Genomic DNA, 27,865 nt, shown 5'->3' with positions numbered 1-27,865 from the left:
AAAGCAAGGAATCCTGCAGTAAGTAACTTATTTCCTAACTCCCCAAATCCTGACCAACACGGTTGGTGTATCGATTAGCACAATGCTTTTACAGCTTCAGCGACTGGGAGTGAATCGAGGTTCAATTCCCAGGCTGTCTGGAAAAAAAGGAGTTTGTATGTTCTCCCCATGTCTACGTGGGTTTTCTCTGGAGGCTCTGGTTTCCTCCCCCCCTTCAACATGTACCGGGGGTATAGGTTAATGGGGTGTAAATTAGGTGGTACAGACTCATGGGCCGAAATGGCCTGTTACCATGCTCTATGTCTAAATTTAAAAATTTTCAAAATATCTACAAGGCTTGAGTCATGAGTGTGATCGAATACTCTCCATTTTTCTGGATGGGTAGAGATTCAACAACATTCAAAATTGTCAAGTAGTCTGCTTGACAGGCACCCCACTCACAGTCCACCACTGAAGCTCATTAGCAGTATTTTGTACCATCTACAAGATGCACTACAGCAATTCGCCAAGACTCCCTAAATGGCACTTCCAAACCCAGGACTTCCACCATCTAGGACAAAAGCAGCAACATCATTGGAATTATCACCACATGGAAGTTGACCCTCAAGCTTGACCATCCTGACTTTGAAATGTATTGCTGTTCTTTCGCTATCACTGGATTAAAATCCTATAACATTCTCCCAAATACCATTGTAGGAATGTACCCACTTTTCAAGGACTTGCAGCAGTTCAAGAATGCAGTTCACCACCTTCTCAAGGGCATTTAGGGATGGGAAATTAAATGCTGCTTCTACAGAGGTGCAATCTACCAGAAAAATATATTAATTGATATATTAATTGGATTAAAGCATTATATAATGTACCATTGGCGAAGGTAACAGTAAATGGATATGTATTGAACCAATTTAAATTAAGTAGGTCAACTAGGCAGGGATGTCCATTATCTCCCTCACTGTTCGCTTTAGCAATAGAACCATTGGCAGAACTGATAAGAACAGAAAATAAAACTAAAAATAAAGGAGAAGGAGTATAAAAATCAGCTTATCTGCAGATGACATCATAGTATACTTAACAGAACCAGACATATCAATAAAAGAACGACATAAGAAATTGAAGGAATATGGAGAAATATCGGGGTACAAGATCAACGCAAATAAAAGTGAAGTGATGCCAATGAGTAATGCGGATTGTACAGAATTTTAAAAAGAATCACCATTTAAATGGCAAACACAAGCAATTAGATACCTAGGTATTAGGTTAGATAATAATTTAAGCCACTTGTACAAATTAAATTATCAGCCACTAATAAAGTAATTGCAGGAAGACTTAGAACATTGGAAAGAATTACCGCTAACGTTGATAGGGAGGGTAAATTGCATTAAAATTAATGTCTTCCCAAGGATACAATACTTATTTCAATCGTTACCAATTCCCTTAACAGAGAAATTCTTTAATGAACTAAAGAGAATTATAAGGAAATTTTTATGGAAAGTGAGGAAACCGAGGATACCGTTAGATAAATTAATAGAGAGGTACAACCAAGGTGGTTTACAGTTACCAAACTTTAAAAATTATTATAGAGCAGCACAATTAAGGTTTTTATCAGATTTTTATCAGACCAGATTGGACTAAGATGGAGCTAGATAAAGTAGGGGAGAAGGTACCGGAACATATACTTTATAAGTGGGATGAAAAACTGGTGCAATATAAAAGCTCACCAGTATTGCATATTTACTCAATATATGGAAGAAGATTCACTTAGAAAGGAAAAAAACAAATTACCAAATACCAAAATTATTCTTGACGCAAAATCAACTAATCCTGTTTACAATAGATAACCTTTCCTTTAGAGAATGGGAGAGAAAAGGAATTAAAAGAATAGAAAATTGTTTTTTTGGGAAATAATTTATTAACATTTGAACAAATGAAGTACAAATATGGAATAACTCATGGTACAATGTTTACATACCATTACCTGAAAGCTTACTGAAAGGATAAATTGGGAAACAGACTGAGATTACCAGAAGAAAGCAGCTTTGAATATGTGATTAAAGACACAATGATAATAAAAAGATTTATAACGAACATGTACATCAAGCTGCAAGAGAAAGAAAATGATGAAATAAGCTATAAACCCAAACAAAAGTGGGAAAAAGATTTAAACATAAAGATAAAAAATAAAACATGGGAAAAGTTATTGTCTGGAACTATGCAGAATATAATAAACACAAGGTTACACATGATACAGTATAATTGTTTACACAGGTTATATATCACGCCCCAGAAGTTAAAAAAAAAAATGGGATCCAACATTATCAGATAGATGTTTTCACTGTAAGAAGGAAACAGGAACAACAGTACATGCAATTCGGGCATGTGAGAAAGTGAAAAAGTTTTGGGAAGATCTAAATCAGGTATTAAATAAAATCACAAAAAGCAACATACCAAAAAATCCAGAGATCTTTCTTCTAAGTAATATAAGTAGTAAAGAATTAGGCCTCAAACTGGAAGCATAAAAAGATTTATTATGATAGCCTTAGCTGTAGCAAAAAAATATATAATGTCAACTTGGAAATCAGAAGAGAGCCTGAGAATACACCAATGGTAAATGGAAATGAATAAATATATTCCATTGGAAAAAATAACATATAATTTTTAAAATAAAGTCACATTATTTGAACAAATTTGGGATCTGTACATGGAACATAACAGAGAGGGCTTGCCTCAGACCACCACCCCCTAAAATGATAAGACAAAATGACTTGATCCAGTGTGTAAAGGTAGATTACACATTTTTCTTGTTTATTTTCATTGTGTGATGACATTGTTGAATGGTTTTATTGTATTGTATATGTTGAATGTTTATTGGTTTTGGAGGGGGGGGGGAAGGAAGGGGAAAAAAAGGGGGAGAAAATGCCACTGTGTATATTTAAGAGTGAAATGTTTGTATGTATTTTGGTTGATATGGTTCACAGTGTTAAAAATTTTAAAAAAACATATCTGTTAAATGAATAAAAATAAAAGTTTGAACCAAATTTGTTTGTAATCTTAAAATACTGTTGAAGTCTGAAGTGAGGCTTCAACTAAACACCTACAGTGACATTAAGGTGCTTATTTTCACTCTTGCTCCATTTTTAGTCCTTGTTGACAATCTTCATTAATGGCTTTGTTTCCTTGAGACAGATGCTTTCAATTCACCCCTGACTCATCCCCATTTTCCGCCATCCATTAACTTCTCCAAAATTCTGAACAACGCATTCAATTTCCCCCTCTGGTCCTCTTCACGTTGGTTGTAGTGTTTGCAGATTTACCTGTGATCTCTTGACTGTCCACACTTTTAGCTGTTCCATCTTTAGAGTTAATCCCTTAGTTCAGCAGTTCTCAACCTTTTTCTTTCCCTTCACATACCCCTTTAAGTATTCCGTATGTCATCGGTGCTCTGGGATTAGTAAGGAATTGCTTAAGGTGGTGTGTAGGTTGAAATAAAAAGTTTGAAAACCACTGTTTTAATCATACCTAATTGACTCATTATGAGCACAGTTCCATAACTCCAAAGGAAATTGGCCAATGACAATTTTTCTCAAGCAAAATATTTCAGTATCAATAGGTCTGGAGCAGTGATTCTCAACCTTCCCTTCCCACTCACATACCACCTTAATCAATCCCTTACTAATCACAGAGTACTTATAGCCTAGGGATTACTTAAAGTGGTATGTGAGTGGAAGGCGATGGTCCTCCATTCTGGAGACGCGACCTACCCAACGCAGTTGGATCTTCAGCAGCGTGGATTCGATGCTGTCGGCCTCTGCCATCTCGAGTACTTCGATGTTAGGGATGAAGTCGCTCCAATGAATGTTGAGGATGGAGCGGAGACAGCGCTGGTGGAAGCGTTCTTGGAGCCGTAGGTGATGCCGGTGGAGGACTCATGATTCGGAGCCGAACAGGAGTGTGGGTATGACAACAGCTCTGTATACGCTAATCTTTGTGAGGTTTTTCAGTTGGTTGTTTTTCCAGACTCTTTTGTGTAGTCTTCCAAAGGCGCTATTTGCCTTGGCGAGTCTGTTGTCTATCTCGTTGTCGATCCTTGCATCCGATGAAATGGTGCAGCCGAGATAGGTAAACTGGTTGACCGTTTTGAGTTTTGTGTGCCTGATGGAGATGTGGGGGGGCTGGTAGTCATGGTGGGGAGCTGGCTGATGGAGAACCTCAGTTTTCTTCAGGCTGACTTTCAGGCCAAACATTTTGGCATTTTCCGCAAGACTGCCTCCACGTCTCCAGAATGGAGGACCATCGCCTTCCCAAGATCATGTTATATGGCGAGCTCTCCACTGGCCACCGAGACAGAGGTGCACCGAAGAAGAGGTACAAGGACTGCCTAAAGAAATCTCTTGGTGCCTGCCACATTGACCACCGCCAGTGGGCTGATATCGCCTCAAACCGTGCATCTTGGCACCTCACAGTTCGGCGGGCAGCAACCTCCTTGGAAGAAGACCGCAGAGCCCACCTCACTGACAAAAGACAAAGGAGGAAACACCCAACCCCAACCAACCAATTTTCCCTTGCAACCGCTGCAACCGTGTCTGCCTGTCCCGCATCGGACTTGTCAGCCACAAACGAGCCTGCAGCTGACGTGGACATTACCCCTCCATAAATCTTCGACCGCGAAGCCAAGCCAAAGAAAAGAAGAAAGAATGTGAGTGGAAATAAAAAGGTTGAGAGCCTCTGCCTTAGTTGCTTCATTGTAATCCCTTTGTTGCAGAAGACCTTTTAAATTCTTTTCTTTCCTAAACTGAGCTTTGATGTCTGTGTAGCCAAATGTCCAGTTTTGTTTTATAGCAGTGGTTCTCAACCTTTTTCTTTCCACTTACATACCACTTTAAGTAATCCTTAAGCCATCAGGGAAGGTTGAGAATCACTGCTCTAGACCCAATTGTTACTGAAATATTTTCCTTGAGAAAAATTGTCATTTCCTTTGGAGTTATGAAACCGTGCACATAACGAGTCAGTTAGGTATGATTAAAACATAGGTTTTCAAACTTTTTCTTTCCACCCACATATCACTTTAAGCAATCCCTTTCTAATCACAGAGCACCTATAAGCATAGGGAATACTTAAAGTGGTATGTGAGTGGAAAGAAAAGGGTTGAGAACTACTGTTTTATAGCATATCTGTGAAGTCCCTTGGCCATTTTACAATGTTATATGTAATGTAATAATATAAATAGTTATAAAATTGAACATCCCTCCCTAATTTCAACATATGATGAAATGCATATTGACTGAAGAAATCCCAGGCAATTGTTTCATGAGGAAATTAGCAAATAAGAGATTTTGTTTGGAAGAAAAATGCTGAATCTGTATTGAGTCCCTAGTAAGAGATTAATTACAATTTACTAAAGAATTGTTCGTTGGGTCATGCAATAGTGGGGCACCTTTGATCTTGGATGGTTGACACTATTATCTAAAACTACCCAATTTGTAGATAATTCTAGGTGATACTATTGACCAATATTACCCAGAAATCGAATGAGTTGTAGGTTTGTTGAGAAATCTTCCCTTGAAGCCAAAAAAACTGATTTCTAGGAAAGATGATATCAATAATAATTTTCAGTGAACACTTAATCATTAATAAAGTATATGTTGGAAGTAAATGAACTCTTTTTGTTAATTGAGATTATCGGGAACCCTGAGAATAAGGTCTGCAATATTATTTAGAGCCTTGAGAAACTTGTATTTCTCCTTCCTGGTTCTCATGGGTTCAAGGGTATGTTGTCAATTAATTAATGGAGTTTGTAATTGGAGGATGGGGGCATTGCAGATATGTTATTTCATTGCCTGGGTATCAAAGAATTAAATATTATTTTTAGGCTCTAAAACTGCATTTAAGAATAAACATTTAAGTCACTTACAGACAAAATTTTAAACTGAAAGTTTATTCTCTAATTAGGCAATTGAAGATGGCAATTTAGAAGAAATGGAAGAGGAAATACGTCAGAAGAAGGCTCGGAAACGCAGAAGAAATGTGGATAAAGATTCATCAAAAGAGGATGGAAAAAAGAAGAAAAAGAGAGGCAGACCTCCAGCAGAAAAACTGTCTCCAAATCCACCAAGGATAACCAAACAGATGAATGCAATAATTGATACAGTCATAAACTACAGAGATAGGTAAAATGAGATGGAATTATTCATTCTTACACTCCAAGCCAAGTATTTCATTTGACATTCAATTCCTTTAAAATCCTGTTCTAGGCATTGATGTTTGTATTTTGGCTATTTTTCCGAACTGTGTAATAACAAAATTGTTTTGATGAAAATACTAAAAAATATCTGATAGAATTGTAAAAGAAGTGCATGTAAAATCCACAACAGTTTCCTCATAAGTGAGTTAAACAAATAAGTCTGCAGATTCTGGGATTGTAGTGCAATGCCCAGCCTTGTGCACTGCCAAACTCAGGCTACTCACAAATTGGAGGGACACCTAATATTTTGTCTTGGTACTTTCCAACCAGATGGCATTAATACTGACTTATTTGTTAAACCCCTCCCCTAAGTTTCTTGTTCCCTTTCCATCTGTCTCCATTCCTAGAGCTACCCCCTCCCCTCAATCACTTCTTGGCTTCTTTCTCCTCTACCCTCCAACCTATATCCATCTATGCCACTTACATGTTAGCCTGTAGACTTTTCCTTGCCCCTTCCTCCCTACCTGTCAACTTTTTTCTCATACCTTGACGAGGGGCTCAGGCCCTTTACTTGCTATAAATGTGTGTGACCTGCTGAGTTTCTGCAGCACTTTTCTGTATTGCACTTCCTCATACATAATCTTGGTTATATCAAAAGAACACAACATAAATCCGCAACAGTTTCCATAGTTCTGTATTTGAAAAGCTTTGAAAAAAGTATCATTGGTGATTAGAAGACAATTTGTATGTTGTGCAAAATAATTATCAGCTTTAGAAAATAATGTGGATATTAGTTAACTAAACAAGCCCACAACTCAGGGTTTGTATTGTTTAACAATAGGCAAATGACACGTCTAACTGATCCTAATTATTGATGAGGCAGCGAGAACTCTTGCAAAGTACACATTGTACTTAAAATTTACATTTAAAGCTTGAGGGAAATCCATTTCAGCTATGGTTTTAGTGTAACTTCAGAAGGAGTGTAAGTAATGTTTCTATTTCAGACTTCTAAAGATTGAGCAGTGAAGTACATTTCTTTAGTTGGTGTTGAATTGCTAATCAATCACCCTAGCTCAGGAGAGATGAATAACAATACTTTTTTGATTCCAACTGCTGATTTTATATTGTCATAGAGTATTAAATCAGTAATTCTCCATGATTTGAATATATCCTCACACAATTGAGTTTTTCCATTAAGCCCCAAGTTCCTGATAAAATCATAAATCTGATTTGCCCATTCTAATTAATTTCACTTAATGGTATTTTCTTCTCTTGTCCAGATGGATGAACATAGCACAAAAATAAGCCCTTCGGCCCATAATGTCTATGCATGACCTTTGTACCTCCATCCTTTGCTTTGTAAATGCCTTTTCAATGTTGCTATTGTAATGGTTTAATTAGTACATTTGAGACTGCATTTGTTTAGTTCTATTCTTTTCTGTCCATTTATAGCTAGAGAGCATTCAGCAGTTACTTCTCTTGCCATGCCTGCACTGTTAACTCTGGTTTCCCTCAAATCTATTCTTATCCCATTCCTCTTTTCAACCATATTCTCCAACTCAGAAATATCAGTGAAAAACATGTGTTTAGATATAAATTTAAAGTACAGTGAATTTATTTTGTACTCTTCAATAGCCAAATAAAACTAGAGATTTTTCATTTCCTATCAGTTTAGAAAATGTTCATGCACAGATGATTATTGCTGCAAATGATCAACATGAAAACAAAAATGTCAGTGTCTGTTCAGGCTGCCTCTATGCATTTATGATAATGTTAATGAAGGTTTTTTTTTTATTTAGCCAATTCGGCCCTATGAATCCATGCCACCCAATTTAAACCCCATTTACCTACACCTGGTATGTTTTTGAAAGGGGGAGGAAACTGGAATCCCCAGAGAAAACCCACGCAGACACGGGGAGAACATACAAATTCCTTACAGATAACACGGGATTTGAACCCAGGATCGGTCCCGATTGCTGCGCTGTAAAGGCATTGTTCTAACCGCTGTGCCAACCGTGCCATTAGGATGGATTTTCAGCCAGTTTCCCCCTTCATGTGACAGGACTTTTTTTCCTACCCCTGGGAATTTGTCAATTTACTAGGAGCAGGTCATGTATTACAAATCTGTTTTTTTGTGGTTGAGACAACATTAGGGCAGTGAATGCTTTCAGTATGGACTTTAGTAAGGCACTTGATGGTCCCTCATGATAGGTAATCTAGAAAGTACAGATGCATGGGATCCACAATCATTTTGATAGTTTGGATTGGGAATTGCCTGGCCCATAAGAGTGTAGTTATGAAAGAATGTTATTCTGGCTGGAGATCTGTGATCAACAGTGTTCCACTCGATTTTGGGACCACTGGTGCTTGTATACTATATTGGATGGAGTTGTGGCCAGTGTAGAGAACTGTCAAAGATAGAACAGGATATAGATCAATTGCTGATGTGGATAGGGAAATGGCAGATGGAGTTTATCCAGCCAAATGTAAGGTGTTGCACTTTGGGAGGTTAAATATAAGAGAAATGCATAAAATTAATGAAAGAAATCTCAACAACATCTGTGTGCAGATGGATCTGGGGGTTCAGGTCCACACAGATAGATAGGATGGTAAAGAAGGCATCATAATTCCTTTATTATCATGTAATTATACACAAAATTTATCAATTTTTGCTTGCCATAAAGGCCCACAAAGAGGCACCACTAGCCCAGTACCCCCAAAAAAGAAGCAAAAGTTAGTTCCTTCAAAGATGCTGAGTGTCTGTCAATTCACCTCATGCACACCTATAACCTCTTCAGTGCATGGCCTCTTGTCCATTCCATTGGTGAACCTGAGCTTCCAGTTCAGTGCCTGAGACCATTTGAGAACCCTTCTTGCCATTGGCACTCTCTCAAATCCCATTACCTAATTCCCATGAGCCAGTCTGTAGATGCAGAAGGCTGATGTGAGTCCCTCATAAGCCAGTCTCCAGCAGTCCGGAACGTGAGTGGGTTTCTTAGCTGCAGAACCTCTTACTGGTCCTCTGCCATGGTCACCTTCCCTGTAGGGTGGTGTTCTAGGGTTCTCAGCAGGAGATGTTCTCCCGCTTCTGATGTGCCAGTCAACTGATTGTCCCTGAGTCCATATCCCTCACAGTCTGCTGCCAAGCATGGAGACTGCATCTTTCCCATGAACCTCCATTGGTTTGAAGAAGTTAAAAGAAAACTGTTGGCCCTTTTAAAAGGCCGTTTGAAGCCTGTACAGGGCTGTCTTCATCGCACCAGGCAGAAATACCCTGTGAAGATGTGCTCAGTCTCTGCTCTCTCACGTCTGCAACAACACTCCCATTTCAGCAGTGGCAATGATGGCATTTTATTTAATACCTTCACTGGAAAGGGCATTGGTATAAAAGTAAGGAAGTAATGTTGTAGCCATGCTTTTTACCTCCCAAAGAATGGATTTATCAGAATGCTTCTTGGATTAGAGTTTATGAGTTATGGGGAGAGGCTGGAAAAACTTGGGCTGTTTCGTCTGTAGTGCCTGAGTGGACATCTGATGGAAGTTTATACAATTACAAGCAGCATTCATACTGTGGACAGTCAGAATCTATTTTTACCCAGGGTAAACATGTCATATACTAGAGAACATGTGTTTAAAATGGGGGAGGGAGTTTGAAAGAGATATGCAGGGCAAATATTTTACACAGAGTGGTAGGTGCCTCCAGTGAACTGCCAGGGGTAATAGTGAAAGCAGATACGATAGTGGTGGGTTTTTTTTCTTTTATTAGACACAGGAACAGATATGCATTCAGCAGAGTTTTAGTTTAATTTGGGCATCATGTTCAATACAAGTATTGTGGGCAGTAGGGCATGCTCCTGTGGTGTCCTGATTCAAGATTCCTTTTATTGTCATATAATAGTCCAAAACATGTAAAATTGTCTTTTGTCTGCAGTAAGGCCCACAAAGAGCTGCCATTAGTATCACCCAGCTCCCCTTATAGTAAGAGAGAGAGAGTAGCAGAAGAGAGTCCCTTCAGAGTTACTGCGTGTCTGAGAATTCACCTCCAGTTCTTCTGTAGCCACACCGACTCCTGTTTGATTCAATGGCATCCCGAGCTCCAGATCCAAAACCTCTGACACAATGAGGAAGCCTTCGGGAGCTCTTCTTGCCCTCAGCACACTCTCAAATCTCATCTCCAATGCCTGGTTCCCATGAGCCAGTCTCCAGCATCCCACATCCCTTGTGGGTCCCCCTAATGTGTTGCTGCAGTCTCTGCAGCCACTGAGCCCCTAGCTATAGGGAAGTCTCTTCTGCTTCTTCTCAACTGATCCCCTGCTTCCCAGATTCTGCAGCTCCTTGAGGCTGCTGCCAAGAACAAGTGGCGCCCTCTTGGGCACAGACTTCCACGGTTGCAGGATTTTACTCTCAAAAACTGTTGGCTCCTTTAACAGGCCATTTAAAGCCTGTATGTGCCAGTAGTATATCTTTCCATGTCAATAATAATTTAAAATTGAAGCCATGGATATTTATTGCTGAAGTATGCATAAACTGTATGTCCACAGTATGCACCTTAAATATTATAGCAGTGGATGAATAGTTTGGTAATTAAGCAAAGTTTCTTGTTGATCAAAAGTAAAACTGGATATTTTTACTGTGATACTTTAATATAGTAATGACTGTAAAATGAAAATTAATGTCAGGAATAAGCACGTACGGAATTTGAATTGAATTAATATAAATGTATCTTTTAATGTGGTGATGCACCACTTATCATCTATTTTACTTTTCCACTGAAAATAGTTTGAGTCGTCAATTGAGTGAAGTTTTCATCCAGTTACCTTCGCGGAAGGAGCTCCCTGAATACTATGAGCTGATTCGGAAACCTGTAGACTTCAAAAAAATTAAGGTGCGAATAAATTGTCATTTTTTTCCCCTCCTATATTTTGCACTGGATTGATAATAACCATGTTACTTTGAAACTGACTTGCATCGCCAATGAGCACTAATTATTTAAAATATGAAACTTCTGAAGTTTTTCATTTTTCTGTGTACTATTGAGTATAATTTTGTATTTTAGGTTAAATATTTCAAGCTTTTTTTTTATTTTAAATGTCCTTATTAACAAAACAACCAATTAAATGGTCAAAACGTCAGTTATGTATCTTTGCTATATAAAAAACACTGTTTGACCTGCTGAGCTTCTCTAGCTTTTTGTGTTTTTTAATTAATTTGTGAAGAGGAGTTGAAATGTCATATTCAATGATCCAGAGAGGTTCTATTTAAAATTTGGTGGATTATACTGCTACAGTTATTTTTTTTTTCTCTCCACTTGAAATTTACACATTAGCAAATTATAACCTGCCACAAACTTTCCAAGTAAAATCTGACTTATTCCAATTTGTATCTCAGGCTCACCCATAGACATCCGAAGACAGGGGTGTCAAACTCAAATTCACAGAGGGCCAAAATTAAAAACTTGGACTAAGTCGTGGGCCAAACTAAATATTTATTGAAAATTTTCATGTTTTCTCTTCTTTCAACATATGTAATGTTAAACTTTTTCTTATTAAAATAAATGTTTAATAATAGTTTTGGTTAAACTCTTTCCAGAAGAAGCATTAACAAATGAGAAATAAAATATTCAATAAATAATATTTCTCTATAGCCTTTAAGCTCCTTTTAAATGTATTTTTTTTCACAAGCCAACAAGTCAAAAAAAATAACAACTTGCTTCAATGAAAATCCAATCTTTCAACTATGAACAGTCCAAAGTTAACCAAAGAAAATATTAATCCAAGCTTAGCTTGCTACACTGTGATTTACTCTGATGCACCTGGGTCTAAACCAGATACTTGGCATCTCTTCTTAGATGCAAGTTCATCAAACTCTGGGGTCAGAGTTTGCCTCCCACCTGTCTTGAAAGGTCCTGTTTTCTGTCTTTCGTTTGGCCATTTTTCGTAAGGGGTTTATTACATGTGAGTTGGGCGACAGGTCACAGATGCTAATGAAAGTAAAGAGAGGAGGTGGGGGCGATTAGCGGGCTGACGGGCCAGCGGCGACGCATTTGCAAAGCATTCTGGGATTTGTAGTATTAGCTGTGCATGCGCTATACTGGCACGGCGGCCAGCGGGCCAGCTCTAATACATATTTGATATGTTCTTGCGGCCCAAATTTGACCCGCGGGCCTGAGTTTGACATGTGTGTCCTAAGATATCCCTTTTCCAGGGCCACCAAACGTAGCTGTGTAGGGCTACTCTGCTGGCCTGCAGAACTTCATTGTTGAATACAGAATCTGTGCTATCATGGCATCTGGACAAATTTGTGTAGGGTTAATCAGTGCATACTGCTCTACTACAGATGAAAATGAAAAATCAACAATCGAGCAGAATGGTGTGTTATCACAAGGGAATTGGAGTGCTCTTTATCACGAGGATACTTCCATCAATTTATGCAGTGCAAGTGCAATACTGTTTGCAATATTGATTTTCGTATCTAAGGAAAGAAATGCTGGCTTTGAAGCAAGAACAAAAGAGGATGTCTGAAGAGAAATTCAGTAACTGGCTATACTCTCTGGTGTTTAGTGTGTTAAATCATTTAGGGTTCTGAAAAGAATGATAGACTATCTGCTAATGAGTTGTTCCTTAGGCTGGAAAATCTAGAATAAGGAATGTGATCATTGGATTATCAATTGAGTATTAAATTATCAAATGCCTTTAAACTCAGTAGGTTTGAAAATTTGGAAGGTCTCCAACTTGGAAAAACTTTGGATACTCCATTATTAAAATATTAAATATTGAAATTGCCAAATCTTTAGATGGTGCAGGAATCAGAAGGTGTTTTGGAGATTGGACAGCAGGCTTAAGGTTTAGGATTGTCCACAATCCTGTTAAATCACAGCAGGTCTTGTGGACTTGTTTAGTCTACTTCTGATTTTATTTCTTGTAGCTGTGAAAGGCTATGCTGATAAAGCAGTTCTATCATGCTTAATGTGCTGGGAAGAAGCATCTCGAGCAACAAGGACACAGAATATACAAAAAAAATCAATATCAATGCTTAATAACTCCACCACTGATGCAACTTGGTGTCATGAATTCCCGTGACCCTGTTGTGGCTGCCAAGCTCTAAGGAGACAGTGTGGATTAGCAGTCTGTGGTATGGGAATGAATTCTTTTTAATTGCTGAATAGTTAATGTTGAAGTCATTGTCCTGGATGATATTGAGCCATTGGTGTGTCTTTGAAACTGCACTCGCACAGTTGGAGTGGTAAGAGAATAGTGTTTATCTCACATCAACCTTGTGATTTGTAATTGGAAAGATTTGAGAATCCTTAGAATACTCAGCTCATCTGTCCAGTTGATTTTCTAGTCCACAAGATTCTTATGATAGGTGACTGTAGTAAATGACAAACATCTGAATGTCCTCTGCCAAACTGATGTCCTTAGTGTTGATGTTCTCTAATTATTCTGGTCACTGGACAAGCTATTCCTTTCATGTGACTAATACCACATCCCCAAATTAGATACAGTTGTGTCATGGGCAAAGATTATGGAGTGAACAGAAGGGAAAATTCAAGAATGTCCTCAAAACCTCTAAAGAAAAATGTAACAGACCCACTAACTCTTGAGAATCTATTGCTCATGGTCAAGTTGAAGGAGAAACATTTGATATTGGGATCCTTGACCTCATGCATCACAAAACAAAAACTCTGTATAAAAGACAAAAAGTGTACTTCCACAAATTAATCACTTTCCCATTTGTGGAAGTGTAGTACAGTTTCCACATTGGCCTCAGAACAACCAAAATCAAAAGAAGAAAAGCAAATTATTCCTGATGCCGAGAAGTAGAATGGTAACGCTGTTGAATGAAACTTCTTTGAAGATGACGACTATCTGGAATGAATTTCACTTGTCTCTTATCAGATCATGCCTGATTGTAGCCCAGATGTTGCTATAAAATGGAATTGAGCACTGTGCAATTGTCAACAAATATCCTTCTGACCTTTTTAAAGGTGGAAGTTTTGGTTCCACCAGAATCACTCAACTCCAGGTCTCATTGCAGTATTGTTCCAGTTGTGTACACCATATCTGAACTCCAGAGGTGAGATGTCTGGTCCTTGACAGCACAGCACCATTTGTGTATTTTCAGCCAGTTCTTTTAAAATTGAAGGCAATCAAAATTAGGATGATTCATACTTGGCAAAAAAAAGTGTCTTGAAATCATTTCAACACCAGAATATGATGTAGGATTCTTCAAGACAGTGTTCAAGGTCTTAGGTCAGAAGAAGATGTTTTGTCATGAGGTTACAAATTGAAGAATATTCAATGAAGTGTATTCGCACCAGCACATTTGTGCTACAAAAGTCTTACATTCTCTTGACATACCACTTTGTTACCACACCAGAATGTCACAATGTTAACATCCTGAATGGAAATTGCTTTTGACAAAATGCTTGAACGTATAGCGAAAATGTTATACTCTAGTTACAAGCACAGGCAAAGGTCTCAGTATTCTGCATTGAGTGATCCTTACTCCTCGAATGCCGATGCAAGTCTGGGGTGTGATGGACTCTCTGCAGTCAACCTGCATTTGTGTTACCACTAAAGAAACTTGGATTTATAATGTATGGGATGCAAAACATTTATTTTAAATATTTGCTCCCACCATCCCTGTGTGCTATAATTGCATGGTTAGCATTTATAGGATGTACTGCATTAACTTTAGTCTTCTTTGACAATACATTTCAAGTCCTTGACCTAAAATATAAAGTAACCTACATCTACAAGTTATCCAAATAACACTCATTATTGACTTGTTGATGCTTCATTGTTGTTGAGTTAAAGCCATAATTCTAATAGCACTGAAAATGTCTTCAACATACTAAGAGCTACAGTTCAACTGTTGCTTACTAGCACCTTTTCAATAGCTAGTTGTGATCAATATGCACATCACTGGAAGAATATGGAAAAAAAATAATTATGACCAAGGATCTGAGATTTAATACCTGCCCATAGAGACTGAAAAGGTTAATAATCTCCTAGATTGTACCAATACCAAAAATATGATTTGATAATTTACCAGATTATTGTTGATATTTAAATAAATGACCAACTGATTTAGGTACTCAGGAGAACTTTTGCTTCATGGTTCGACAGTTCCCTCTGTTACCCTTGAGTTTACTGGTAATTGACACCGAATTCTAGAACAAATGCCAGAAAGATGAAATTAACATTCCTGCAGAAAGTTTGTACTGAAAGTGATATTTTTAACCATATCAGATTTGTTAAATTTTTCTAGGACCGTATTCGCAACCATAAATATCGTAGTCTGGGAGATCTTGAGAAGGATGTAACACTGTTATGTCATAATGCTCAGACATTCAATCTCGAAGGATCACAGGTCAGTGTTTTATTTACTTATTGTTGGACTGCACTAAATCTTTTGTTGGAAGAGATGGATTTATAAAATGTGGTGATTATGTGATCAGGGATTCTAAATGGACCATTGGTTGTTAGAATTCATCCCACGACAGGGTACTAGATCTGTAAATTAAGAGTACATAATTTATTACAGTTTGTACATTTTCTGGTTTACTTGTTGAACTTCACTGTTGCTCTCATGTATTCTATAACATTGAAGCAATGATCCTCATCAAGATTGCAGATAAGACAACAGTAGTTGACCTCATCAGCAATGATGAGTTGCACTACAGGGAAGAGGTGGAAAATCTTGTGAAATGGTGCAAGAGTAACTATCTGAGTCTCCATATGGACAAGATAAAGGAGATGATCATGGACTTCAGGAGGACCAGAAACGACCACTCTCCACTACACATCAACAACTCTGTAGCAGAGTGGAAAGCACCTCTTTGGAGTTCACTTAACTATTGACCTATCATGACCTCATTTGGTCCTTAATGCCAAAATCTGCTGAACACCCACTCTTCTTTTTAACCAAATCCCCAATATCCCCTGAAAACCAAGGTTCCTTATGCCTGTAAACCTTGCCTTTATCATGTCAGGAACTATCTCTCGACTCTCAAAATTTTGCCTTTACTGAGAACATCCATGCCAGAAAACAACCTATCCCAGTCCATACTTTCTAGATCCTTTCCCTTTTCCTCAAAAAACTCTCAACCTGAGGATTTGACCTACCCTTATCCATAATTAATTTAAAACTAATGGCATTAAAAGTATTCCCATAAGTATTTCTGTCACCTCTTCTGCCTCATTCCCAAATAGGAGATCCAGTATTGCACTTACTCTTGATATATTGATTTAGAAAACTTTCTTGAATACATTTGACAAACACTAAATTATCCAGTCCTTTTACATTTTGGAGTCCAAGTCAATATGTGGAAAATTATAATTGCTTACGATCACAACCTTGTTTCATGCAGCTGTCTGCTATATCTCTGCACATTTGCTCCTTTAATTCTCACTGACTCTTGGGTGATCTGTAATACAACCCTGTAAATATGATCATACCTTTCCTGTTCCTCAGCTTCACCCTTATTAGCCTCAGTAGACGAACCCTCTAGCCTGTCCTATCTGAGCACAGCTGAGATATTTTCCCTGACAAGCAATGCCACTCATCCCTCCTGCTTTATCACATCTGAAAGAACAGAATTCCAGAACATTTAGCTGCCCGTCATGCCCCTGCTGCAGCCAAGCTTCACTATTGGCTACAATGTCATAATTCCACATCCCAATCCACGTTCTAAGCTCATCTGCCTTTCCAACAATACTTGCATTGAAATAGATGCATTTGAGAACATCTATTTAATGGACATCTATTTCAAGGATCCTGAACTTCCTAACAGAAAGAGCACAATCTGTCCGATTCAGTAGCAGAATATTGAGCACTGGTACATCGCAGGGATGTGTGCTCAGCCTCCTCCTGTTCATGTTAGTGACCCATGACTGCAATGCAAGATCCAGCTCCATCAGTGTCATCAAGTTTGCAGATTACACAACAGTAGTTGGTCTCATCAGCAACAACAATGAGTTGCTCTACAGAGGAGAGGTGGAAAATCTCATGAAGTTGTGTGAGAGTAACATCCTGAGTCTCAGTGTGGACAAGGTGAAGGAGATGATTGTGGAATTCATGAGGTCCAGAAACAACTACCCTCTACTATACATCAACAATATGTGGTCGAGAGTTCTTTGGAATTCACATAACTAGTGACCTATCCTGGACACTCAACTTGTCAGAAAGGCACAACAGCGATTGCACTTCCAGAGAAGACTGAAATGGGCAAGGGTACTCTATAGTCAACCTTCTATAGGAGCACTATCGAGAGCATTCTGGCCCGCTGCATCACAGTATGGTACGGCTGCTGCAGAGAAATGGATCAGAGGTCAAACCACAGGACCATAAGAGTGGCAGAGAGGATCACTAGAATCTCCCTCTTCCTTTCCCCCAGCCCCCCCCCCCCCCAACAAATCGATGCAATCTACTGGGATCGTTGACTGAAGAGGGCGTGCAAAATTATTGCAGATCCCCTTCCACTCTGCACACAGCATCTTTCAGCTGCTCCCATTGGGTAAGAGTTACAGGAGTATCAGAGCCAGCATCACCAGGGTTCTATTATTGTCACCTAAGACTACATTTAGAATGTAACATACATGAAATTCTTTAATTTTGTCTACTGTAAGGAAGACACACCTCACAGAAATTTCTGTCTTTATATGCATTTTTATCATTATCTATTTCCTCCTCCACTCAATCCCCCTGTAAATTTATTTCAACCCAACCCCTGCCCCCCCCACCACCAGAGCAGCACTCTGAAACCTTGACACAAGGACATTAGTCCCCCTTCAATTGGGATGCAAACCATCCCACCAATACAGGATAAACCTTCCCTAGAAGAGAGCCCAATGACTCCGAAATCTGAAACCCTCCCTCCTGCACCATCTCTTTAGCCATGTGTTAAGCTGCATTATCCTTCTATTTCTTACTTCACTAGCACATAGCACAAGTAGCAATCCTGATATCACAACTCTAGAGGTCCTGGCCTTTAACTTTGTACCTAATTCCATGAACTCTCTCTGCAGGACCTCATCACCTTTCCTTGCCACATCATTGGTCCCTACATGAACCACAACATCTGGCTGCTCTTGAGAATACAGTGAATTCTATCTAAAATATCTTGGACATTGGCACCAGGGAGGCAACATGCCATCAGGGATTCTCAATCTCTTACTTATCTCCTTATCTATTGAATACCCTATCACTACAGTTTGCCTCTTCTCCACCCTTTCTTGGTCTCTGTGCCAGGGATCTGATCACCTGGCTTGTCCCTAGTAGGTCATCCCCCTCAACAGCATCCATTTACATGTTACTGAGGGGAACGGTCACAGAGGTGCCATACGCTAACTGCCTGGTTCCTTTCCCTCCACTGACTCTCACCCAGCTATCTTCCTCCTGTCTCCTTGGTGTGATTACATCCCTAAACCTCCAGACTATCACCCCCTCAGCCTGCTGAATGATCCAGATTTCATCCAACTCCAGCTCCTGCTCCCAATTCCCTAACTTGTAAGGAGCTGCAGTTGAATTCACTTCTCATAGATGAAGTCGTCAGGGATACTTTTGCCTTCCTTGACTATCCACATTCTGTAAGAGCAACATGTCCCTGCCCTGGCTTCTATTCCCACTGTCTCTGAAATAAAAAAAATATCAGTCCTTGCCTCTGCCTTCTTGCTGAATCATTCTGTTTTTTGATAGGGTTGTCCTTGCTTCAACTCCTACTTGCCAAAACCTCGAAGTCTCGTTCTTGCACTGGCTACTCCCACAGTGATCACTTTACTGATACTCCTCTTACCTTTATTGGCTACAGCTAACTAGCCAATAGAAGCATTCAAACAAGCACCTATCTTCTGCTTTTTAAACTCTCTTAATTCGCAGTTCTGCCCTCGCAGCTTCTTATGACAGGAAAAATCTAAAGTAAAAAAAACTGAAAGGTTCCTTAAAGAGCAAAAGAATTCTTCAACTGCCATGACCAATATTTATTCCTGAAGCTAGCTATTCTCAATCTTTTTTTAGATATGGCTCCCCAGAGATTACTCTAAGTGTATGCCCACCCCCTTCCCTGTGAAGCAGACAAGTTTTAGTTTCTCCGTACTTCTCTCCTATCAACCACAAATAAAAAAAATGTAAAAATATTTGTGTTGGATGAGATGTAAAGAAAGCAAGGCTTTTACTTGAATGTGCTATTGCTATGGCCCCTGGGGAGCCGTAGGGCTCCTCCCCCCCACCACCATCATCATTGAGAATGGCTACCTTTAGCAATTAAAAATTGGAAGAGATTTATTCAACTGGTTTTTATTAAAACTTTCAATGAAGTTGGTGGTTGCAAAATTGTACTTTCCATATTTCTTGTCTGTGAAGCACTTTGTAATTTCCTAACATCATAAAAAAATACTGTATAAATGCAAAATAATTCTTCCTTTAATACTGATCTTCTACATCTTGTGATTCCCAGTAATGTGAACTTGTTAATGCATTTAGAGTTTGAGGGAGAAGTGCTATCTGATAATTTTTAATAAATGCAAGATTTCTGAATTGGAGAGATTTTAGTGTGGAGAAACATTTTATTCAAATTGCATATCAAACTTAGATAAAACTGAAGAAATAACAATGTTAGACATGACAACTTTGAGATCAATGGTTGGAAAATTATATTCAATAGTAATATTCGAACTCTGCTACATTTCAATTTATTAAAACTCAGTGTCTTATCTCGGCTGTAATTATAGGCTTATGTTGCCCCAAAACCTTGGATTGATTACTCATCAAAAAAGATTGTTGGATGCAAGATATTGGGGTGGGGAGAATTGAGTAATGAATCTTCTAATCCTTACAGTCACCTCGTCCATCATATTTACTTGTTAAAGGCTTGTAATTTACTCCAGAAATGTTTTTAAAAATTGGGGAAATTTACTTCATGAAACTTACACTGTGATTCCTAATTGTAAGTACAGTATATCATACACCTTTGAAGCACTTTTAATTGTCTTTTTGATTCAGCGCCCCTATTAAAATGTGATGCTATCGGCCCACTGAAATTCAAAATGAGTTACAGCAATTGTTTTTTATGTGTAAAAAAACTTTCACTGCTTTTGTTTGAACCATTTTCTTATTGCAGATTTATGAAGACTCTATTGTTCTTCAGTCAGTATTCAAAAGTGCAAGGCAGAAGATTGCTAAAGAGGAAGAAAGTGAGGAGGAAAGTAATGACGATGATGAGGAGGAGGAGGAATCCGGTTCTGAGAGTGAGTCTGAATTGTTATCTTTACTGGTTTTAGGTGATGGTCTACAAAAGAGCAAACTATTGGACAGAATGTGCTTCACTGCGACCACCAATTCCATCGAATACTGCCTACATCTGGTTTACAGATTAGCACATCTCTTTCATGCCTGCACAATGCACTTGAGCTGGTTGAAGGTAGCGCCAGTGTTCTGATCTAATGGGCCAGTTGCCTTTTTATTCGGCCTTTCAGCTTTATGGCAGGGATGGCTAAGAAAAATATTGTCTCCCCATTATTTAATCAGGTCATTGATTTTTTTTTCAGTGATCTGTTCAATTTTCTTTTATTTTAATTCATTTCTGGTGGATTAATTTCAAATTAATTCATTGTTCTTGAATTATTTCAGTCCATTTAAACTTATTTTAAATACTTCTGATTATAAGAGACATTTTAACAGGTTGTCAAAAAGTCATCAGGGTACAAATCAGGATCTGACACACCTGTATTCCTACATTGATGGGTGTGGCAATATCTAAACTAGAACCAAAATACATAACAAAATAAACTCATCCCAGTTACATCCACCTCAGTAGGATTTTAGTCATTGCACCACAATATATGAGCAGCCTGGTGCCTGATTAGAGCCTTGCTCTATCTAGATGAATAAACTGAGATGATTGGGTCATAGGTATAGTTTTGCATTATTTCAAATCAAATTATTATATTAAAGTATGTAAGATACTTTACATCATACAATGATATGGAAGTCAGATCATCAATCAGCATAACGTTATTTCCAACAACTGTTGAAAATTCCAGAGACATTGAACATTGATGTCTCTATAAACCCTATTTGCCATTCACTTCTGACATCATTACTAATCCTGACATCAAAGTAGTTTGATCTCAAACCAGTGTCATTGGCCAGCATGTATGATGCAAATTCATTTGAATAAACTATGAAGCCCATTTCATCAATGTTTATATAAAATATCTAAAAGAAATGTAATTTTGCTTGCCAAAAACTATAATCTTACACATAGATAATGCTCTGTTGTCAATAAGAGAATATTGTTGCTGTCAGAGATTTCATCTTGATCATCCTAATGCTAATCTAAGTCTGATTTCTCCAATTTCCAAGAAAATTTTTCATGAATGTTTTTTAGTTCTAGTTTAGATTCTCCAGTCTTTCAAGGTCGGATGAGCAAACTTAATTGAGCTGGTCATTGTTTTTGATATGTACTGCAGTGTAAGTCAAATGTATGCAATGAATAAAGTTAGTTTTATATTACAAGCCACATTTAAGAACATAAGAAATAGGAGCAGGCCATCTGGCCTGTCAAGCCTGCTCTGCCTTTCAATGGGGTCATGGCTGATCTGATGATAGGCTCATCTCCACCCAGCTGCCTTTTCCCCATATCCCTTAATTCCCCTACTATGTAAAAATCCAGCCTTCTCTTAAATATATTTACTGAGGTAGCCTCCACTGCTTCAACGGGCAGAGAATTCCACAGATTCACCACCCTCTGGGAAAAGCAGTTCCTCCTCACTCAGTTTTAAATGTACTATGCTGAAACTCAAGGCTATGTCCCCTGGTTTTAGTCTCACCCCACCACAAAAACAACTTGCCTACCTGTACCTTATCTATGGCTTTCTTAATTATATATGTTTCTATAAGATTCCTTCTCATTCTTAATTCCACTGAGTATAGTGCCAGATGACTCATCTCTCTTCATAGACTAACCCCCTCATCTCTAGCATCAACCTAGAGAGCTTCCTTTGTGCTGCCTCCAAAGGCAGTATATCCTTCCTCAAGAAAAAGGAGATCAAGAAAGTACTTCAGATGTGGCCTCACCAGTACTCTATACAGTTGCAGCTTAACCTCCCTGCACCTAATCCCTCTAGCAATGGAGGTTAATATTCCATTTGCCTTCTTGAGAGCCTTGCTACACCTGCAAACCAACCTTTTGCAATTCATGCACAAGCACTCCTAAATCCTTCTGCACAGCAGCATGTTGCCATCGCTTGCCATTTAAATGATAATCTAGTCTTCCATTTTTCATCCCAGAGTGAATAACCTCACATTTACCAACGTTGTATTCCATCTGCCAGACCCTTGCCCATTCACTTAACCTATCTATATCTCTCTGCACAATCCCACTCGATGTAGTTACCCGCAAACTTGTTTATTTTTTATTACTTTTTATATTACATAGATCAATGTTTTTTTTAAAATGTACATTCTTATTGATGTGTTCATCACCGAAATATTGTAAACACTAAGAGCATCTTAAAGTCATGTGTTGATATTTGTGATGTGTCTGAACAATTTTTAATAAAAATAGACCAGAATGTCAAGACTATTTTCTGTATGATGCAGCAAAATCAGTCAAAGTTAGAATAAAACTTGGTCGAAAGGACAACGACAAAAGTCGTGAGAAAGGAAAAAGTAGGAAACGTCCGGTTCGTGCTAAAATCAAACCCGTAATCAGTGATGACGACACTGATGACGACCAAGATGACAATGTAAGTTTACAATTTAGGCGACTTGTTATGAGAGAATTGTGTGGGAAAGGTGTTGGAAATTTTAAAATCTTCCCTTGTTTTGTATTCAACCTGAAAATGTTGAGTTGAACCGTAACAAAATGACAGTTACCACATGCATAGTATGTGTATGTAAATTCAAATTGGATCAGGTACTTTGTGGCTGCCAAGATAACATAGCAGGTTATCCTGAATATTGTCTGTCTCTTCCACAATCTATTAAAACTTGAAAGTATAGAAACACCTTGTTTTTCGTTGTAATGAGTGTTAATTTGTTTAAGTGCTTTACATGTTGCGCATAAGTTTCAAGTACAGTTTAAAAGTACAGTGTTCAAATAGAATTTATTTTTTAATATTTCCAACATGTATTCTTAAAAGATTTATCGGCCCTTCCCATAATAAAGAAACTATTTGGATTTGTTAGAAATAAGATTATATTTAATAAAATGACATTTAAAAGTTCTTGTTTTACATTGCAAGGGATTTCATTAGAAGTACATCAGAATGTCCTTTTCGGTCGGTATTCTTTAATTGGCCCTGGGTTTATAGGCTACAAATGGGGAGTGGTATATTGTTAAATTTGAATTCTGTTGGGATCCATGCTGTGTACAAGAGGAATTATTTCAAGAAAGGCTTGGATCTTCCACTAGAATTAGTCCACCTTCTGTGAGATTTTGTGGTAAACTCTAAACATAAATATTTCAAGACTACAAGTTTTATTTTTTTCCAATTTGTAGTTATGTATATGCTTTTTCTCCCTCTTACATTTTTAAAGCTTAGTGATGACAGTGGGATAAAAGCAACATTTGTGAATAAAGATATGAACTTCAATCTATAGCAGTGGTTCTTAACCTTTTTCCACTCACATACCACTTTAAGAATTCCCTATGCCATAAGTGCTCTGATTAGTAAGAGATTGCTTAAGGTGGTATGTGGGCCAAAGGAAAATGTTTGAAAACCACTGTTTTAATCGTTCCTAATTGGCTCATTATGTGCACCGTTTCATAACTCCAAAGGAAATGGGCCAATGACACTTTTTCTCTAGCAAAATATTTCAGTAACAATTGGGTCTAGAGCAGTGATTCTCAGCCTTCCTTCCCACCCACATCCCACCTTAAGCAATCCCTGACTAATCACAGAGCACCGATGGCATTGGGAATACTTAAAGTGGTATGTGAGTGGAAAGAGAATCTAGACTGGCAAAACATAAACATGATATCATTTAGCAACAATGCAGGTTCTTCCATAACAGACATGACATATTTTAAATACTTTCATTGGCATATTTGAGAATTTACTGTACAAATGTATCAACTGAGATGTAGACAGAGCAAAAATGTTCCAAAGGCCAAGTAAACGCAGTGCATGGAGAAATTGAGTTAATCTCTCAGGCCAAAGTTAAGATCTAGGCACATTGAATGAAAGAAATATGAATACAGCCTCTTCCCTACTTACAACCTAAGTGACTTATGACCATCTGTACAACCAGGAAAAAAAAACTGTATAATTTTTTTAAAATATGTGGAAATGTAAAAAATTACACTTGGTCATACATCCACCAGTACTAAAGGCTGTGTGCGTACGATAGTGACCGTTAGATGATATCCTGGCATTGTGTACATTACAGCATCCTTCTCAGTTCTCAGGATGTACTCGGCGGCAGCACCGACAGAATTGCTGTAGCGGCAATGCTGCTGCTGGGATCTGCGGAGAGTGAGGTCTAGCCACTCAGTTGACTGCCATAGTCTCCAAATGGGCTTTGAACGGAGACGACGGGGGTTTTTATTTGAAATCCTGCGACTGCGGGTCTGCGCCCATATTAATTGGCAGTAGCCACGAGAGGCTGCAGACTCCCAGGGAAGCAGAGAACTGGAGCAGGGCACCAGAGGATGGGAAGATCACCCCCCCCCATCTGAGAGGGAGAAGTGGAGGAGACGACCCATGGTAGACCCGTGAGGGTCCTCTGTGGCTGAGGACCAGTGAGTGCAGCAGGCTGCTGGTGACTCAAGGTGTGGAAGCTGTGGGCTGCTGTAGACTGCTGTCAGGAGACTCACACCAGGCTGCGGACTGTAGGAGACTGGCTCAAGCTGGCTGGAGGGGAACCAGGTATCGGAACCCGCATGCATGGAGGTGCCGGGGCACTGAAGGGTTCCTGACCGTGTCAAAGGTTTGGGTCTGGAGCTCGGGCTGCCAGTGGTTTGGACTGGACTCTGCATGGCTGCGGGAGCTGCAGATGAGCTGGATCAAATCTCTAGACACTCAGTGACTCTGGGGGGACTGTTTTGCTTCTCTCTCTGTCTACAGTAATTCTAACTATAATAACTGTAAGAGGTGATTAAGCAATTCCTGCTGGTGGCAAATCTGTCTGCCGTGCAACAGGCAAAAAGGAATTTCATGTAATGCGACACTTTTATTACTATGACAATAAACTGAATCTTGAAAAGAATGCTGCATGATACAGCAGGCTGTCCATAGAGTGTGGGGTTATGGGATTAGTGTGGGGACTGGTAGCAGGCTGTTGGGAGAGCGCAGGGCGGTGGGACTAGATGCCATGCTAAACATACATCCAACTTGCATCCATTTCGATATCTGACCAGTAAATCAGAATGGAACTGGGATGTATGTTAGGGAATGGCTGTATAAAATTGTAAAAATAATTTTTAATGAAACCAATCATGTGACTTGTCAAAACTTCCTATCCACCACCTTTCTGGAAAGTTTGATTTTTCAAAATAGCTCATCTTAAATTAGTTACAGACTTTTTTCTTTTTTTAAATCAATAACATGGACCATGCATATCTTATTTACCTTTGTTTACTATTTGTAATTTTAATTTACTTTTAATCATTTGTATCTCTGTATCTGATATTTTTCCTCAAAAACCAATAAAAAGATTGAAAAAGAAAAATAACATCTTTCTGCATTCTGATCTACAAATATTTAGGTATTTAGATGATTGGTAATTAGATTTCTTAAATGAAGCAGCATAAATGGAATCTTGGTATTTCTTTCATGGGATACTTTGTTTCCCCAACCCTTTTGCCAATATTTTGTGTGTTTTCAAATGTAGCATGCTTTTATAAATAGAAGTATTTATGAATAACTTTAAATATGAAAGCTATCCTGTCAACTACACTACTTAACAATGGAAGTTATTCTGATAATCCTAGAAGTTGTATGTTTTCACTTTAGTGAAACTGTAAAACTCTTTTTTTTCTTACTTAGGACCAATCTGACATCAGTGGAAGTGAAGATGAATGAACTAATAATAATGTGAATTGCTTCATGGACAAATCTTTGTATCAGTAACTTTATCAACTGTTTTGATGCACAGCTATCCATAATTTCTCCTCTCCTACTTCACCCTTCCTCAGCTTGTCTTTTTACTGAAAAGTAAATCTGTTAGTAGAACGGTATATAATCTTTAGTTTTATGTAAGCATGACTGCAGTAAAATAATTTCATAGCTATACATGTTTGCATCACCATATATTTGCTTTAAGCTTGTCAAAATGAGTAAGATTGCTTTTGAATTGTATCAGTTTATTAAAATGTCATGGTTTTTTTGTCCTGAAGGTCAATGTCTCCACACCTTTGAATCCTGACAAATATAATTCAAGTGGAAAATTTGTTTCATATGCACATCCTTTTTAATTCAATTTGTTTTGAAAATATTGTTTTGCAACCAGTGCTGGTAATAAGCTTTTCCTTAAGTGTACTTAATTCTTGCTTTCTTTGCACAATGTCTTTGGTGTAACTGATTGCCCAAGGCAAATAAAATCTAATTCAGTTGTAAAGAATTACCTTTTTTTTGTCTGTGTTTATTTAGCACTAATTAAGAATTTAGCAAGATTAGGGTACTTCATGAGGAATCCTGAAATGTTATTTATATTGCCACGATTGAACTCAAGGTTAAAGGTCATCATATGGGAAAAAATGTAAAAATGTATTTTGTGACTTCCTTGTGAATTATTTTTAGGCCTTGTGTAAAAAGTTGCACAAAATTAATGTAATGTGTAACATTTTGAAATGTGTGGAAATGGGTGGCAATTAAACCACATACTTTCATCTAGGTGGCGTTGTGACAGTTCCATTTGTGGGATATTAAATATAATTTTTCTTAAATATGACAATATCTCTAAGATGTACTCAGTTACAACAAACTTCAATTGTCTTCAGTCCTTCTTGATGCCTGTGCTTCACTATCGGAAAGAATGATGGAGCAGATGACTTTCCACTTGAACTCAAAAAGACCCTCTAAAAAGACAGTTATTTAGGAAAAAAAAATTGTCAATGCTAAAAAAGTTAAATGTAGCTTAACTGCATGAGGGGTGATGGTACATTTATTGGGTTTTTTTTACATTGTTTAAATTCAAATTGTGGTTATAATTTTATTGATTTCCTTGTTTCCTCATAATTGTAATTGCTTGTGAAAGTTTTGATCTATCAATATGTCAGAGAGTGTATTTTAAACTTGCCAATAAAAATAATAAATCTACAAAATTTCATGTATCATTTTTTGATATTTTTATAATTTTAAAATACAGTATGACTCCGATTATCTGAAATGGTCGGGACTGGGCCTATGTCAGATAAACAGTTTTTTTTAGAGAACTGGTCATTTTTTTTAAAAACAGCTCAGTAGCAACAGCAAATTACTTGTTTAAACAACAACTAACAACAAGGGAAGGCCTTTTAAGTGTTAAAATAATGTTTCTTTACCAAAAAAATGCTGGCCGCAATGCTGTCGTCTGCCGCCGATCCCCAACACAAACCCACCTCTACCTCCGACCCCTGGGGAGGCTTTCCAGGCCAGTGGAACACTCACTGGCGAGTCGACGGGCTCCTGTCTCCCCGGACACTCGAGCTCCCGACACCAGACTCCAGACTCCGAATTCTCCCCTAAGCCTACAGCACGC

The 27,865-nt window shown here is 38.2% G+C and overlaps 1 protein-coding gene across 8 annotated transcripts in view; it reads left to right on the top strand.

Annotated features, from left to right (window-relative positions):
- Nucleotides 1–26,746, top strand: part of LOC138758530 (probable global transcription activator SNF2L2) — a 179,236-nt gene extending 152,490 nt beyond the window's left edge. For all 8 annotated transcript variants that reach the window (XM_069927575.1, XM_069927567.1, XM_069927585.1 and 5 more), the window contains 6 exons: nucleotides 5,947–6,164; nucleotides 10,958–11,063; nucleotides 15,452–15,553; nucleotides 20,301–20,427; nucleotides 22,784–22,929; nucleotides 26,173–26,746. In XM_069927575.1, the coding sequence (XP_069783676.1) occupies nucleotides 5,947–6,164; nucleotides 10,958–11,063; nucleotides 15,452–15,553; nucleotides 20,301–20,427; nucleotides 22,784–22,929; nucleotides 26,173–26,208 (735 nt within the window). In that variant the 3' untranslated portion in view covers nucleotides 26,209–26,746. The remainder of the gene's footprint in view (nucleotides 1–5,946; nucleotides 6,165–10,957; nucleotides 11,064–15,451; nucleotides 15,554–20,300; nucleotides 20,428–22,783; nucleotides 22,930–26,172) is intronic.
- Nucleotides 26,747–27,865: the final 1,119 nt, after the last annotated feature.

This window comes from Narcine bancroftii, chromosome 1, assembly GCF_036971445.1.
Source record: "Narcine bancroftii isolate sNarBan1 chromosome 1, sNarBan1.hap1, whole genome shotgun sequence".
NCBI lineage: Eukaryota > Metazoa > Chordata > Chondrichthyes > Torpediniformes > Narcinidae > Narcine > Narcine bancroftii.
The sequence above is the reverse complement of the archived record's forward strand: the minus strand, read 5'-3'. Positions and strand labels throughout refer to the sequence as shown.